Source organism: Micromys minutus (assembly GCF_963924665.1).
Source record: "Micromys minutus genome assembly, chromosome: 2".
Lineage (NCBI taxonomy): Eukaryota > Metazoa > Chordata > Mammalia > Rodentia > Muridae > Micromys > Micromys minutus.
In genome coordinates this window covers 90,360,339-90,377,791 of record NC_137971.1, presented here as the reverse complement: position 1 = coordinate 90,377,791, position 17,453 = coordinate 90,360,339, and the positions used below count along the sequence as shown (strand labels likewise).

Below are 17,453 nucleotides of genomic sequence, written 5' to 3'. Positions count from 1 at the left end.
CAAAAGAGAACTCCAGAGTGCAGGCAGAAAGTGCAGGTATCTCATAGACAGGAACCATCATGTAGAAGCGTCTTTAAATATAATTTGAGCAGAGGTGAGGATATTCAAGTAAATACAGAGGACAGGAGAAAGGCCATTTATTTTCCTACTGATTTTAAGCAAAACACTTGGGGCTACTTCTTCCATCGCAAACGGGTGCCGTGCTGTGGAAAGGAAGCACAAGCTGGGGAGAAATGAGATTACTCCAGGAACACACAATGAGGCCCAAGCTGATTTTGTTTTATTAAGTTCACATAACCCTGAAACATGCTGTTATTAAGAGAATCCATTCTGGACTCATACTGACCTGGATTTAAATTCAGTTTCACTGGATGTTTGGGTGTCATAAGTAAGCTACCCATTCCTCAGTCATAGCAGACATAATGTAGAAGTAACAGCATCTAGCTCCACACTAAGATGATATACGTACCAATGCTGAGCTTAAACCTGACTCATAGGAAGTGTTTGATATCTCGTGACTTGAGAGTTGTTGAAAGTGAATAGCAGTGTCTTTACAACCTCAGGGGAGGTAACACAATAAACCATATATGAAAAGCATATGTCCTAGATGTGTTTTTATTAACATTTAAGTTTCCTTCAAGATAAATGAGACCACAAATAAAATTAAAAGACATCAGCCCGGGAGGTTATATTTCTAATGTAAAATAAATAGCTACTATCAAGAATACTTACAGCCTTCTACATACTAACACAGGAAGAAAAACAGCTGGCTAGAAGAACAGACAGTGACTGGGGGATTTCCAATAGAGAAACCATAAACAACCAATAAAGACATGTCAAATTTATATTAAAGGTATACATTTAGTTAAAGGTAATATTATTAGTTATAGTCATAAAATTATCAGTCTAATAATAGAGTTGTCAACAGTGTTTAAAAAATAAGATCTTGCATAAAGTTGCTAAAGAGAAGTCAAATTATAACAATTTCAAGAACAATTTTATAGTACTCTGCTAAAGAAGAAATGTGCTTGTCTTAAAATCTACAATTCCACATGAATATATATATATGCTCTAGAGAAAGATATATGAAATTTTCACATCTCCATTTATACTGAAGATGTGTACAACCTCAGCCAGTAGCAATTTTAAAGTGCATATTTAGTGTAATCATAAACTATAAAGCTCTGTCATGATTTAAATGAGTGATAAAATTCTGCTTACCTGTATAATCATCACTCCAAACATAATTTCTACATATAATAGGGATTACTTCATGTAATTATATAAAAGCACCAACAAAGAAAAGCATTAAAAATTCATAATAATTATTTTAACAAGAGAGAACAGGACTCATATAAGGATTAAAAAGGACTTTAGTATCTGTAATTGTTATAGCCTGTATTAAAAATAACTAAAAGCAAGCTGGATAAAACATTGACAATTGACAATTTGGAGCTTATTGATACTTGTGCATATTTTTTCTTTTTACATTTATATGTTGGCCACTTCTAAGACAAAAGTATCATTTTTTTAATAAAATTCAAAAACATACTAGAGACAAGGGGATCAGTAATGAGACTACTACAGTATTCCAAAATAGGCATGAGACATAAAAAAGACATGCTCCAGTGGAGACAAGAATCTCAGACACATTGGGTCCTAATGAGATGGCCTTGGTGGCTCTTTGAGTGTATATCCAGGCTACAGTGATAAAGCATCACAGACTGTGTGGCTTAAACTACAGGTATTTCTGTCTCATGGTTCTGGGGCTGAGAAGGCCAAAATCAAGGAGCCTGCTGAGGCGGCTCCTAGTGGGAGCTCTGTCCTTGATTTAGAGTCAGCTTGCTGCCTTCTCTCACTAGTCCCACATAAGACATGAAGAGATAGGGAGAGAGCAAGCTCACTCTTCCAGTTCTTGTAAGGGCAGGAATCTCATTCCTAGGATCTTATGGTCTCAGCTTAGCCTAATTATCTCCCAAAGATACATCTTCAAAAGTCACAGTGGGGTTGGTACAACAGATGAACTGAGGGCATAAATGTACATTTCCCAACAAGCATAATAAGACTATCTATCTACAGTACTGTTATTGGCATATATTGAATTCTTGATAATATTTGATTAATTCTATATCTAACATGAGTAGTTTTCCTGCTTATCAGTCACCCATACAGTGAGTTCTGGTAGGAACAGTAAATGCACTGTCCAGTACCTCAGAGAAATCTTGTTTGTTGGTTTGAAACAGTCTCACTCTGCAGCTCAGGATAGTGTTAAACTAATAGTAATCCCCATGCTTCTGTCTTCCAAGTGCTACAACATGAGCCACCATGTCTAGATGGGAAGTCATTTCCTGACAACCTCAGCCAAATTCCAATAAAAGGAGTAACTTCAAGTGCCTTCTTCTAAAAGCTAGAGAACCTTTACAAAAACCCATATCTCCTATAAGCTTTTAGAGAAATACCCCAGTACAGGTCTATGTTTTCAACTAATAATAGTATAAATAGATAGATAGATAGATAGATAGATAGATAGATAGATAGATAGATAGATGGATAGATAGATAGATAGACAGACAGACAGACAGACAGACCTCTCCTGGAAATAAAGGGAAAATATTCTGTATGTTAAAGGGGCTCCTTAGCGCCCTATCCCTGTCTCACAGGTACAGTGTGTACCAGGAGACTGTGACATCAGAATGCAGGATAATATTAGTCACTAGTTAAATATGGTCAAAGATAGTGTCAGTTTCAGAATTCTATAATTAGAATGAGTAATGTGTGTAGTAAGGACAATTATGTCGCAGAGAAAAAAAACTATATAGGGAGAGCAGATAATACACACAAGGTTGGCTAAACTGGACATGGCAGGTTATGGTACCACACACTAGTGATCTCAGCTACTCAAGAAGCTGAGGCAGTAAATCATTAGTCAGAGGCCAGCCTGTGTTATGTAGTGAGTTCCAGTACTAATTGGGTAAATTGCTGAATTAATATCTCAAGAAAAAAAAATAGTAAGCAACTAGGAATATAGCTCCATGGTAGATAACTTGCCTAGAGCATGTATGAACCTTAATTTCAAAACCCCAGTAAGGAAAAAAAAAGTACATACGTACATACATACACACACTAGATATGACCTTATTCTACAGTCCTAACACAACTTGAGTTCCACAGGATCCCACTATAAAGAAGATAGAGAATAAATAGTTCCTGTCTCAAATCAATGCCCTCAGTCCAAGCACATCTACTACTCCAAGGAGTAGAAACTAAGAGTGCCCCATCATTTATGGACTGTTTTAAAGACCTCCACATGCTAGGGTTGGAAGACTGTAGATGGCGGGATGACTGATGCTAGAATACAGAATGGATGAGGTGACCTTTCTGATCTTTCCACATTTCCATATGGTAATACCCCCTGAACCCTGAACCTACAAGATCCCTTCTCTGGATTTAGAGGAAGATGAAGCCTCAACTACTGTGATGCTGCTAGGTCTTCAGGTGGCTCATACTGAATTGTGGTTTGGTATTTCAGAGTTACTTAGGATTCTGTAAGAGGACTAAGTGTTGACTGGCACCACTAAAACCAAGGTTTTCTGAAATGTAATCTACTGTATCAATGAGTGATGTGTGTAGTATTTACAGACCATTTAAAGTCAAACAAACACAGAAGAGGTCCACCTGGAAACATGCATCTGATATCTGACAATCCTGTCTATGGAAAATGATGGTGGAAGCTATATTTGTCTAAGCAAGAGAGTCAGAGTCAATCTCAAAACAGTCTCCCCTATTCTATTTTTCTATGCCAGTCTGGAAGCAATTGAGGTCTTCAATGTCCTCTTCTCTATTTGGGGTCTCAGAAAACACCAAGACTGGAGTAACAATCTATATAAGGCAAGAAGAAAATCCCATTTAACACAATTCAATAGCCAGTATTGGTTAAAACTTCTAGAGTCTTGATACCAAACTGTTTATTTTAGGTCTGCTTAAATATAGTACAATTTTGGGAAAACTTTCCTGGTGTAACACAATCTCATGTGCACGAGGAGGCATAATTACATAGAAACTCTTCTAAAAGAATGTACTACTTCTTCCATAAAAATAGGTTCTAAACATAGGCTATGTGTGTTGTCTTAAAGGACCAGGGGAGGATCTGATGTGGTCTCGGTCATAGTGATAGCACAGAAGTTATCTAGGTTATTAGCTATCTCCAGTCCTGCTGTAGAAGCATGGCAGAGCCCCTGTCCATAGAGAAAGTACAGAGGTAATCTAAACTCTGGTCCAGGTTGTGGGGGCTTAGGCGGAGCCAGGTATGGGATGCACTACAGATAGTCCAGGGGTTATCTAAACCATTAGTCACTTCCATCCCAAGCTCTCTAGGCAGGAAACAAGGATTGTGTATCTTCTCCTTTGAAAGGACAACCCAATGTATTTAACATCTCATTTACCTAATGCGATCTGTGAGCACAATGTCACTGATGATCCCAACACTTCTTCCCTACCACTTCCCACAAACCTGGGAGGTATCACATCCTCCTGTGGGAAGCCCTAACAGAGTAGTCCTATGAAGTCATGGACACATTGTCAAGTCTCCATATTAAGTCGGGTGACCCCAACAGGCACTTGGAGAACTTCTATAAAGATGATCTAGGGTCTAGAATACCAACAAAAGAATTTTCTAAAAATAAATCTCCTGGTGCACCTTGTAAACTCAAAATTGTCAGGTTTCCAAAAACTCAGTTACCTCAATTCTAGATCGTTGGATCTAAGAGATTGATGATTTATCTTACAAGCCATCTCTAATGGGCAGCCAAAAACCTCTGAATCTCTTAAAGTCAAAAGCATTTTTCTCCAACTCCCTCCACAGACTTCCTTGTACAGTCCCTAGCTCCTGAGTATTCCCCTTCTTCCTCAAGCAATTACAACCCACTGCCTACCGATTGTATCAAACTGTGGCTACCCACCAAAACCAAAGACCCTGGAATGATCTGTCCCAGGACCAAGTACTCATTTCCCCTAAGTATTCTACTAAATTTATATCCACATGCTAAATTATAGCTGAAGTACTTGGTGGCTAAGTGCAAGTACACAAAAACCAAACTATTTGAATTTGTGTATTAACTTTGCTGTTGGTTGTGACTATTGGCAGGTTATTTCATCTTGTGCCTTAAGATGCTTGTTTTGTTTTGTTTAAATGAGGGAAATAATTATCACTTTAAAATCTGTTTGAATCAGTGCACGCACATAGGAAACACAAAGGACTGTTACCTTTGGGATGCAGAGATTTTCAGATGCCTCCAGGAAGAACAAGAGGCTTCTTCTGTTGCCACTGTATCAAGTATTGACGTTGGTTAGTGCAACTGCCTTAGTAGCCCTCCAACAGCCTTGTATATTACTGGAAGTATAGACACATGGAAGTATAGACTCCTGGAGAGGAACAGGTCTTATTATAGACTCTACATCTTCCCCACATAGCAAAGGACGAGGAACAAGAAGGGTTCAGTCAGTTCCACTACAGTGCTGGCTTTGAAATGCAAATGTGTCCAAATACAGCTCACACATTAGGAGACCAAGCCGTGAGTTTTATATTTATAAATAATTCTGTATTTTTGGAGACTAGATAGCCACAGAAAACTTCACCTAGATGATCCTGGCTGAGCATAAAAACTCAGCATGTAGTATCTGCATACTTTCTAACCATATAATAATAAGACAATTGTACTGTGGGATTTTTAGTTATTTTTGCACGTATGTGTACATACATGTGGAGGCCAGAGGTTGACACCCTCAACTGTTCACTATTTATGTATGGAAGCAGGATCTCTTGCTAAGCTTAGACATACTCCATACTCTAGGTTAGCTAACTTGTTCCAGGGACCTCCTGTCTCTGTTTCCTAATTGCTGGTGGCTTAACACATCCACTTGGCTTTTATTGGGTGCCAAGGATCCAAATTCAGTCTTTACACTTGTGTAGCAAGTACTTTATCCAATGAGCTATCTCCTTGGCCCCCTACTCCTACCATTTTTATATGTCACTGATACTTTGGGGTGTTGTGTCACTGGTATTTTGGGATGCTATATCCTTATTTCTATTTTTTCCAATAATCCCACTTGTTTTCACTGTGATTTTTACATACTATGGTCATTTTAAGGATAGATTTTTATATTAAAAAAACTGCATTCAGTAGTCTTCTAGTTGATGATGAATAACAGATATTCTCATGGATACCTAACTCCTAAAACTGTAGTAACACGTGTACCTGTCCTCCTAGGCTTTGAAGCTAACATATCTGCTCACAGGTGAAAGTCATAAATGTTCATTTGTAACCTAGGTATGCATGCTAGACAATATGAAGCTGTGAAGACAATGTGGCTAAGGAGAAGCAATGTGTGCACTGAATGTTTTACTCGACATGCTGAGACTGTTAGCACTGATCAGGGATGCAGTACAAAGAAGAGTTAATGTGGCACAGGTGGAAGAGACAAGGACCCTGAGGGATGCAGGCAAAACAGCTCAGAAAAGGCCCCAAGAGGCAATGGTCAAGGTGAAGAGAGCCTAGCATTACTCAGTGCTCAGGGCCACTCCCTAGTCAAATCTTCCACTGGTTTTGTCTTCACTCAACATTTAAGCTTATGCTGGGGGTTAGATGCTTGCAGGGACTCCATCTACTCAGTGTGCCTCTGCCATCAGAGGTGTTTGTCCATACAGTGCTCTGGGATTTCTACCATCTCCTCCTTCAGTTGCCTTACCTCCGGGGCAGTCCAGGAATAGAAGAATGAAAGGATACCAAGAAGAAATGTTTCTCCTTTTTGCTGCCATCTCTCTCCATTGCTCCCTACTCACAATTTCTCTTCACCTGATGTTCAAGATTACAACTTCAGCACCAGATGCAGAATAATGTAAGCACCCCTTGGGCCTACCAAATTTCTCCTGTCATTTCAAACTCCCAGCTTCACTCAGACCCTACTTGTGCCATTATTCTCCCTGACTTTCTATAATGCCTCCTCCTTACTTCCTAGTGTATTAGTGCCCCCAATTACTAATTCAAGTAAATGCTTAAGATCACTGTGTCTAGCCCTATTATAGAATCAAAATCATAGAGGTTCAAGGACTCCCAGAAATAATCAAAATAACATGCTCCTTGCCCTGCACCAGTTTTCTCCCCAAATACAGAGACCAAGAGTGTCCTTGTCCTCTGAGGGAGAGGGTAGTCATCTCAGCGCTATCTTCTCAGATGACCTCATATGGGAGGGCTCTTTGACTGTCATAGCCACTTCATCGGTCACTTCCTTAACCTCTCCTTTCTACCCCTGCCTCTGCTCTCCTTATAACGCTCACGGATAACTAGGGGCAAAAGATTATCCCATGATTTAATTATTGTCATGACCATAATTACCAATCCAACCCCTGTATCAAGCAAAGATTATGCTCCTGTAATATTCCAGGCCCTTTGCAAGGCCATGGATGAATTTGTAGCACTGTAACGTCCCTAGAATCTCTCCTGCTTTTGTCCTTCCCCCATCAGGAACAACAGTCCCATGAGCCACAAACTTCTTCCTTACAGAATGGCAGAAAGTTCACAGCCCAATTCTACCTTTCAGTGCCCAGCTTTCTTTATATTGACTGGTATCCCAGGGTTGGGAGATGGCCAGGCCTGGCTGACCCTAGTGTTTGGGCTCATGTATATGCTGGCCCTACTAGGCAATTCAACACTTCTGACAGTGATCCGAATAGAGTCTACATTGCACCAACCCATGTTTCTACTCCTGGCCACACTGGCAGCTACCGACCTAGGCTTAGCCACTTCTATAGCTCCAGAATTGCTGGCTGTGCTGTGGCTTGGGCCCCAACCTGTGGAATATACTGCCTGCCTAATCCAGATGTTCTTTGTCCATGCGCTGACTGCTATGGAATCTGGTGTGCTTTTGGCCATGGCCTGTGATCGTGCTGTCGCAGTGGGGCGTCCACTACACTACCCTGTCTTGGTTACTAAAGCCCGTGTGGGTTATGCAGTCCTGGCACTGACACTCAAAGTCGTGGCTGTTATCGTGCCTTTCCCTCTGCTGGTGGTACGATTTAAGCACTTTCACGCCAAGATCATACATCACGCTTATTGTGCACACATGGCAGTTGTAGAGCTGGTGGTGGGTAACACATGGGTCAACAACATTTATGGGCTAGCACTTTCACTGGCTGTGTCTGGTGTAGATATTCTGGGCATTGCTGGGTCTTATGGGCTCATTGCCCATGCTGTGCTGCGGCTGCCTACCCAGGAGGCCCGAGTAAAGGCCTTTGGTACATGCAGTTCTCATATCTGTGTCATCCTGGCCTTCTATGTACCTGGTCTCTTCTCCTTCCTCACACACCGCTTTGGTCGCCACACTGTCCCAAAGCCTGTGCATATCCTTCTGTCCATCATCTATTTACTCCTGCCACCTGCCCTTAACCCCCTCATTTATGGGGTCCGCACCAAGCAGATCAGGGACCGATTCTTAGAAATGTTCAAATTCAGAAAAAGGCAGTTTTAATGGACCTTGAAGTAAACAAGGTAGGGGAACTCCCTTGGAGCAAAACTTGGAGTCTGGCAATGTGGGTTATATTGTCCTTGTCCTACAGAACTTTAATGGTTCAAAAGGTATTTGCTGTGAAGCCCTTAGTGTGTGTATCACTGACACCTGTAAACTTTGGCCCAACCAGCCATATTTATTACATGGAAGAAGGCAAAAGCAGCAGCTGCACATTACCATGCAGGGAAAATAAGGAGATGAAGAAAGTAGTGGAGACTCTTAAGATCTGGTCTATCGGAGAATTTCCCTCTCCTGTCTGTCCCTATCCTCTCAACCCAAGTCTCACTCTGCTTCTTAGATATGTAAGTACTTGTCTGGAGTTACTCCCGTCTGTACCTGGAGCCAGATTATATTTTCAGCTTCTTCTAAAGATGTTATACAAACTTATACTCCACATTGTAAGAATCTGAAAAATGTACCCTATAGGACTAATTAACCCAGCAAATAGGACCTAAGATACTCCTAATCAAAGAATTCTCTTGGTCTCATGTGTAATCACTACTTTATCTTCCTTCAGTTCTAACAAAGACCTCCAAAGCTGATATTTAAAGGATCATTATGATCTCCTGTCAACCTGCCCTTTTGTGTACCCTCATCCAATAATGTAACATCTCCATCAGCACTCCTGTCTTGCTCACACTGTCACTAACAGCATGTGGTACTGGTGCAGTATGATGAAATGGGACTATTTCATGCTGCTGCAGCTGCCCAACAGACAGGAAGCAGCATAGTGCTGCCCAATGGGGAAATCCATTTTCGGTTAATGGGCAATAGAAGAAGTACTATATAGTAAGGGAGTCACAGCTGTGAGGTCAGAGAAAACTGCAGTCGTAACCACAGTATTGGTGTCAAGTTATGGAAGCCTGAAGCAAGAACAACCTAGACCAGAGAGCTGGACTAAACACCAGAAGATACCACACAGAGAAGGTAGCTCCAGAACTGAAAGACATTGGTCATTTCTAGGATGGACTAAATGGAATCTTAATAGACTCCTATAAACAAGAAAGAGGTACCTCAAAATGCATGATTTCAAAAATCACACTGACTCAGACTGGGTGAAGAGAGCATCTAGTCCATATAGTTCTCAACCTTCCTAAAACTGCAACCCTTTATTTAATACAGTACCTCATGTTGTGGTGAACCAACCATAAAATTATTTTTGTTTCTATTCTATATCTGTTTTACTACTGTTATGAATCGTAATGTAAATATATTTGAAGGTAGAAGTTTGCCACAGCAGCCGTGATCCACAGGTTGAGAACCACTGATCTAGTCAATTGTATGAGTTCGGCCATCCTCAAAACTAATCTTTTTCATGCAGTTGCAAGTTGAAAAGTCCTCCACAAAATGATTTGTAAAAAGCTAGTAAAATGCTAGTCTTGGAGCTGGAAGAGATGGCTCTGGGAAACATTTCTTGCCTGCGTGTATGACGACCTCTGTTCAGATTCTTAACACCCACATAAAAACCAGGTGTGAATCCATAATTCCAGTACTGAGGAGGAGGAAGACTGAAAGGAGACAGATCGCTGGAGCTCCCTAGCCAATCAGTGAGCTTGGGTTCAGTGAGAAACTGTTTCAAAACATAAGGTAGAGAATGACAGAGTGAAGACACCCACCTTCAGCTCTGGGTCCTCTGTGCATGTTTGTGTATGCACACAGACATACTGAACCTGATGGACCACAAGCTAGGTATCCATATGAGATTTTCCTTTGATTGATCTAGTCTGATAAAATAACTGAGATGTGAACAAACATGTATGGCAGTAGGATATTTATTACATTATTATAAAGAAATATAAAGGAATTCATGTGTGATAATCCCATGTCACACATACATACACACACACTGTTTTCTTCTGATTCATGGAAGGGGAAATCATGTGCAATCAATGTTCATTAGCAATGAGTCTGTTACCATCCCACCATGGGAAGATAAGGCACCTTCAACTCTTAGCTGTGCACAGTTATCCCAGTTTGCTTGTTCCGAAGCTGTGTGCTGTGAATGCTTTTTCTTCAAGCCGAAAATCTCAACACATTTGTGTTTTGATGATCTTCCATACATACCTATCATGTGATATGTTCAGAAAGCTTTGCCAGCACTCTCTCATTCTCGTTCTTCATAATAACCTGAGAATTAACTATATGCCCACTGCCCTATAATTTCACCTATACTTTCAAAATAAATAATCTCTGTAGAAACATCTTTTCTAAAACTTTGGCCCCAATCATTAAGATCCTATTTATAGCCATTATTTCACTTAATGTAAATGTTCACATACTTAACTGAAAAGAACAGGGACAGGTTTGACTAGAGAGCATTGCCCTGAATTCCAATGGGGACATTACTAAGCAGATGAATTATTCCCTTTCTGTAAACTTAAAAATTCTTAGCTTTATTACATATTTATCCCAAAAAGTTTAAAGTAAAGCCTCAAGAGTTTGTATAGTTATCCTGCATACTGAAGCAAGAAATCATTAGGGATCTTCATCGCTCTCTTTTTACTGTCAATGCTATTTTATGCTACCCCGAGATTCATGCAGAGAATCCCATGTCCTCTGCATAAACAGTCCTATTCATTTATTTCCTATCTCCATGCACATCACTCCCTCATATCCTCAAGTTGATCAGTGTCTCTTTAGTGCCACATGGGAAACAAATCCTAAGAAAGATATGGCCCAAATGGTCATCCTCAGGCTTACCAACTCATTCATGACTTACTTATCATCTGCTTTCCTTGAGCATCTTTCAGTCTCACACTCTGAGCAAAAAGGAAAGACAGACTTACTCAATGTTAAGGTACAGCATCACAGAATTTAGGAAGCCTAGAAATTCATGGGAATTGGAAGGCAAGAAAAGGGCAGAAAATGAGGAAGGACTCTAGCTGAGTAGTTTATTAGAACCTAATTTAACCTCTGAACCACGTCCATGAACAAAAATTCTAAGAGCTTCTGCTTCCTATTTGACCAATAAGCCCTCCCTGCACTGACCTCATGCGTGTCTTCTCACTCTGGACTCCCTCTGTCATCTGCATTTGCTTCTCAGTCAGCTCTCCTTCTACACTGCAGAGGTGCAAAGGAACATGATTTCGTCCTTTCTGCTTGTCTCTATCTGCCTCTTATTCCACCTCAGAATTTCGTTCTGGGGGAACAGAGTTGCCAACTACACTATATTGTATTTCTTTTCCTTGTCAACCAACACGAAAGAATGGTATATATCTTCCAATGTAGCATTTAAGTCAGAAGTACACAAATGGGAAGCCAGCTTCAGTAACACAGTGACACGCTGGCTCAGAAATGGAGAGAATGATCCAGTGATTAAAAGCAGTGACTACTCTTTCAGAGGATGAGGGTTCAATTCCCAACACCCATATAGTGGCTCAAAACTGTCTCTAATTCTAGTCCAAGGAATCCAATGATTTCTTCTGGCCTCACCAAGCACACACACACACACACACACACACACACACACACACACACATGATGCACAGCCAGACATGTAGGCAAACACCCACAAACATTGTAAGTTACAGTCCTAATATCAAATATGGTACTGTGTAAGAGGCTTGCCAAATAGGCACAAAAAAAGAAGGAAGTTGGTTTTAGCTGTCTTAAGAAACCTGTGGTTTCTCACTTGGACTGTTGTGGCTTCTCTTGCACCCTGTCCACTTCCTTCTTACGAAGCCACATGTATTTCTCTCCTTACACACTGAAGTGAGCAATGCAGCACCACCAAAAGGAGCTACTGTTCAATATTAAGAGCTGGACATGTGTAGTTAACTACTTACTGGGTGTTGTTGGCTAATTAGTTTTTTGGAACCCTTTCTTCACTATAAAATGAAACAATACTACATACTCCAGAAAAGAAGCTGGCAATGGTGCACACTTGCAATCCCAACATTCAGAAGTCTGAGGCAGGAGAATTGCTGTGAGATTCAGGCAGCCTACAGCTACATAATGAGTTCAGGGCCATTCTGGATTACGTAGGGAGGCCCTGACTCAAAAACAAACACAAAACAAAAACAAAAAATATCTAAAAGGATCATCTAAGATAATACATTTAGTATTGGACACACACCCTGGCACTGAAGAGTTCAACAAATATATGACATAATTCCTCTCCTGGAAACAAGACCAAGCAAATGTGAAGCATTTGCTCAAAGAACTGGCACTTGTCCATGCATAAGTACTGTCTGAGGAGATGTGCCTTTCCCTTGAGACCAACTGCACTTCCTTTTGGACAGTTTCCTTGATAACACTTTCCCATCACCTCTATACCCTTCTGTGTGGCATGACACAGCTTTGCAGAACAGCATTTCTCTCTAGGTCAAGCTGTAACAGGACACCCCCTAGACAGGAGACCTCCAGGGGTGGAGTGGGAAAATAACTACTAAAAAGTTCTAAAGTAATCTTTTTGAAGAGTCATTCTTCTCAAACAAAACACTGAGTGAACTCCCTGGGCAAAGACACAAAGGAGAAGAGTATTAACAAGAATGGGAGAGAAACTACTACACACACATTGGCCTGTGACCGGAATAGAGCATGAAAAAAAAGAAGAAAATCATTATGTTTACCTGGATAATTCTGGCTTCCTGAAAATTCCTGCCAGTTACTAAGGGAACATAATTCCATTTAGCTCTTACTCTCCACACTGCCTGCTCAGGCCAACACCCTCCTACAAACACCTGTTTTCTACAGCATTTATAGCCCACTCGTTAATAGCTGGTTTCAATCTAGGAGTTTTTAGAAGTTAGGCTTCCCAGATGAACTAAATCATAATTTTTAAGAACAGAAGACAGGTATCAGTAATTTTCAAATCTCCCTGGTAATTTATCAGTTGAGAATCCCTAAGATTTTGTTGTTGTTGATGATGATGATGATGATGTATTTTTCAGTGTAAGTCTTGATCTATACATCTATGTCCTTCCAGACCCCAATGCAATCTCAAAGAGAAGTAATCCACAACTAGCTAAACAGCAGTTACTCTGGTAAAGCAGTTAAAAAGAAGAGTGGTCCTACCCAGTTTCCTTAAAGAACTCAAACCAAGAACTATAGATGAAAGACCAGGACAGAAAGAATGTGTTGCATTTTCCTCCCCCAAAGCAATATAATGACCACTCCAGGTTGAGACAGAAGACCATGAGGCAAGACTGTGTAAAAAAAAAAGAAAAAGAGGAGAGATGAAAGAGGAGAGCATCTCTGTGCTGTTTAAGGACAGTACAGGGCAGGAACATAAAGGAAAAATAAAAGGGCAAAGGGTAACAGAAATAAAAAAAGGAAATAAAAACTTGTAAATATTATGACCAACTGGCTGCAATGAGGCTGGTAGAGTTATCTGTATCCAAGGCTCTATCACCTAGCAAGGCCTCTATGACCTCATGCTGGAGTAGGTCACAACCCAAGGTAGGTGGGCCTTACATCTCTGGGCAGCTTGGGGGTTCCTGAAGCAGCCACTACCTTACCCAACCCCTCCCACTCCCCACCATGTTGGTCAGTACCCCCCACCTGCTAACACTGGATGAAGCAGATGCCACTTGGGCCCTCATCAAGGATAAGGTAGGTAAAGTGAGAGGGCTAAGGAGAAAGTGGCTAAGTATGACCAGGCTGGGTCTTAAGTGGTTTCTGTATAAGAAGTAGTAGGAACTCTAAGACAAGAGTAGGAGTAGCAATCACCTTTTAAAAGCCTGAATGAATGAACAATGGGTGAATAAACAGCAATAAATTTAAAATTAAAACCAAAATCTATAAAAGGAAAGAAGAAAAAAAAAGTGTATCTCCCATCTTAAAACACCATCTTAGAGCAGCATCCACCAGACATGAAGCAAATCTTAATGGCATTAACTCCCATTGCTTGGGAATATGCTAACCTCAAAGGCAAAGGAGGCAGAAACAAAACAGAAAGGGTCTTCCCAAGATTAAGAGTAATTGGTTTCAACAGTGCTGAAATCTATACCTATACTAGACCGGCTAAAATACATTATCATAAATGAGGTATTCCACTATAGAAAAGGAAAAAAGGAAGCTCTCCTTATATTATCTCAGTGAATAACTTAGGGCACTGATACTCAGGATAAACATGGCAACTTCAAGCAGAACAAGGCACCTCTGAGTGCCCTGATTTCTTTCTTTCAATACAACAGGCCAGTACTTCAAAACTGCTTTATGTTACAAAATAAGAGCAGAACAGCTTCAGGGGTCACTGGGTGAATTCAGTATAAAAACACAGATGTGTGGGATCTGGAAGATAAGATAGATTACTTGGAACTTCTGTATGGCTTTGCAATCTAGCATAAGTGATAGCCAGAAGACTCAGCCACTGAAATCTATCATGGGTTAAATTCTGACAGCTAAGTTACTAAGTACTAAAGAGGATCTGGTTCCCAGGAACTGTCGAGAACTGGTTACCAAGCACAAATAACCCAAACCAAAAATAATAATAATAAAAATAAATAAGTAAAGGAACTGGAAACCCTAAACAGTTATTGAAACAATACAAAGATTAGACATCAGACACACACTATCTATCCCTTGTAGGTAGAGTAGAAAGCACATAAGAGGTAACTGCCTCCTCCCAAAAGAATAGACATTCTAAGCCTACATCTGTGTACCCATTTTTCACTAGTATTACCCATATAACCCATCACCTAGGCATGATCTCTGAATATTCCTTTTTTTTCCACATCCATGAAGAGACCAAATTCTACCAATTCTGTGACCTCAACTCTTTTCCATTATTTAGTTCAGGAACTAAAATTGTGTTTTGCTTGCAGTTTTGAGCTACTTCTCTTTCCTGCTTTATGTTTATTAAAATATAAGCTCTCGTCTTCCTGGTCCCATTTTCCCACCATGGGCCTTCCCATTGGCCTCTGAATAAAAGTCACTTATGAAAGGCAAACACACATGATTTTCCATATCCTACTTGCTGTGTGCCTTTCCTCTTCCTTCCTTAAATGCAAGTAATATGAAATTATGTGTTTCTAAATGTTCCTAAAGGTTCAGGGATTTTCCCTGGCTGACCATTCTGACAAGACTGACTATTGCCCAACCTGTGAATAGCTCAAAGCTCAAGTACTGCCACCTACAAAATGTCTTTGATCATTTTCCTATCAGAGACAGAGTGTTAAATCATTTGTCCTTGTCACATCCTGCTATTATTTTACTTAACTACTACTCACATTTTTGTCTCCTCCACTAGCCCAAGCTATATATTAGGATAAAGACAAAGTCTCATTTTTTAATGTATCCAAGTATTTACCAAAATTTGGCACAAAATAAGACATTAGATTTTTTCCACAGGTGGGAACTGGGAAATAAACGGATCTGTGTATACTGTAGCAATGTACATAAACAGTGAACAAATGGTGGGTAGGTCAATTTAGACAACACAAGTTAACCTCTGACCTTAACTCAGCCCCTGACTTATAAACTGGCCACCTGCAGGTCATCGAGGAACGTTTTGGGTCCAATGTAGTGGCAGTACCTTTCCTGTCGGATGCAGCCTACTATGATCTACTGGGCGTGCTAGTGAAACAGTCCCGTCCAGCCCACACCCGCCTGGCTTTGCCAGGTCGGCAGGGCCGAAGGGCACTAAAATCAGTAGGGATGCTACCAAATCTTCTAGAACAGGCAGGGTCTGAGGGTGTCTTTGCCCACTGCACTCGGGAATACTCACCAAATGGCCGAGCCGAGATAGCCTATGAAGAAATGCGAATGTTGGATGGGCAGCCCTGCAGGATTCGCCTACATATGGGAGGTTTGCGAAAGAAAGTTGCTTTCCTGCTGCTTCCACCAGGGCAGGTGAGCCTACAGCAGAATCTCCCCTGGCTCCGAAGCACCCACAGCATCTACGTCATCTACCAGGTCTTCTCCTGCACCTGGCTGCAGCTAGGGCTTTTGCCTACAGCCCGTGAACCCCAGCTGCTCCGGTTACAGCGGTCACTACCTATTGCTTTCTCCTGCCTCAAGTTTTCACTACAGCCCAAGGGTGTGCTGGGACCACAGAAGTCTCTGACCAAAGACCCATTGCCCCAAGGAGCCAACTGGGTTAGACCTAGCCTTAGCATCATATCAACTCTGGCCCCCACATCAGTACCTGCCAATACCCCTGAAGTTGTTGATGTACCTCCACCTGTCCCAGCCCCACCTACACCACCTCCCCAAGAAGGGCCAGAAGGCAGACCCACCAGATTCTCCTATAAGGGTCGAAACCCCTTCCGGAGGGGCCCCTATATGCTTTCAGGTACTGCTAGGGGAAATGAAGATGAGGGAGGGAGAGGGTGCAGGGAATATAACCAAAGAATGGGTCCAGCAGCCCAGAGTTTGTACAGGACCTTCATGAAGGACTGAGGGAGCCAGGGGAGGGTGAGGTGAAAGCATGGCTGTGGTAAGGGGGAGGGACGGGGAGTTGTAGCACAGAGAATCAGAGGGAGGGACTAGGGAGGAAGACCAGAGCGTGAGTCAAGCTGTGACTATCCCCAACCCTAGCAGAGAACTGGCTCTTCAGCCCCCGCAACCCCCCACCAGGAGCCCAGGGTGGGGGCCCCGGGGACCCCGACCGGCACTCCATGTCCCTGCCCCTGCTGCAGGGTCTGTCCTCGGAGTTCGACAGCGACGAATGAAGCTGAGGCAAGAGATGCAGGGGGCAAAGCCCCTAAGATCTGACATAGGGATATTAGTCCCCAATAAACATCAGCTGCTGCACCCCCAAACCACCCTGGGCCTGTGTGCTTCTTCCTTCCAGGGTCCAGAAAGACGAAGAGTCTCCATTTTCCCCTAAGCATCAAGTCCTCTCACCTTCTAATAGTAAAAGGGTGAAATCCTATCAGTGCGTTATCACCAAAGAGAAAAATGCCCCTGATGGTTCCTCCAACTATATACAACCTTCACAGGGCCAC

At 41.6% G+C, this 17,453-nt stretch overlaps 2 protein-coding genes across 3 annotated transcripts; both read left to right on the top strand.

Moving 5' to 3' along the window:
- Positions 1 to 7,533: 7,533 nt before the first annotated feature.
- On the top strand, positions 7,534 to 8,523 carry OR52W1 (olfactory receptor family 52 subfamily W member 1; the record flags this gene model as incomplete). The annotated part of the gene is made up of 1 exon (XM_080913342.1): positions 7,534 to 8,523. The coding sequence occupies one exon, from the start codon at positions 7,534 to 7,536 to the stop codon at positions 8,521 to 8,523; it is 990 nt and encodes a 329-aa protein (XP_080769468.1).
- Positions 8,524 to 14,043: 5,520 nt separating this feature from the next.
- Positions 14,044 to 17,177, top strand: LOC308416730 (uncharacterized protein C11orf42; the record flags this gene model as incomplete). Of its 2 annotated transcripts, none has more annotated exons than XM_080911787.1 (3): positions 14,044 to 14,115; positions 16,000 to 16,798; positions 17,047 to 17,177. In XM_080911787.1, the coding sequence occupies 3 exons, from the start codon at positions 14,044 to 14,046 to the stop codon at positions 17,175 to 17,177; spliced, it is 1,002 nt and encodes a 333-aa protein (XP_080767913.1). The 2 variants fall into 2 exon arrangements, with proteins under 2 accessions (XP_080767913.1, XP_080767912.1); XM_080911786.1 differs by having other exon boundaries at positions 17,044 to 17,177.
- Between the last annotated feature and the right edge of the window lie 276 nt (positions 17,178 to 17,453).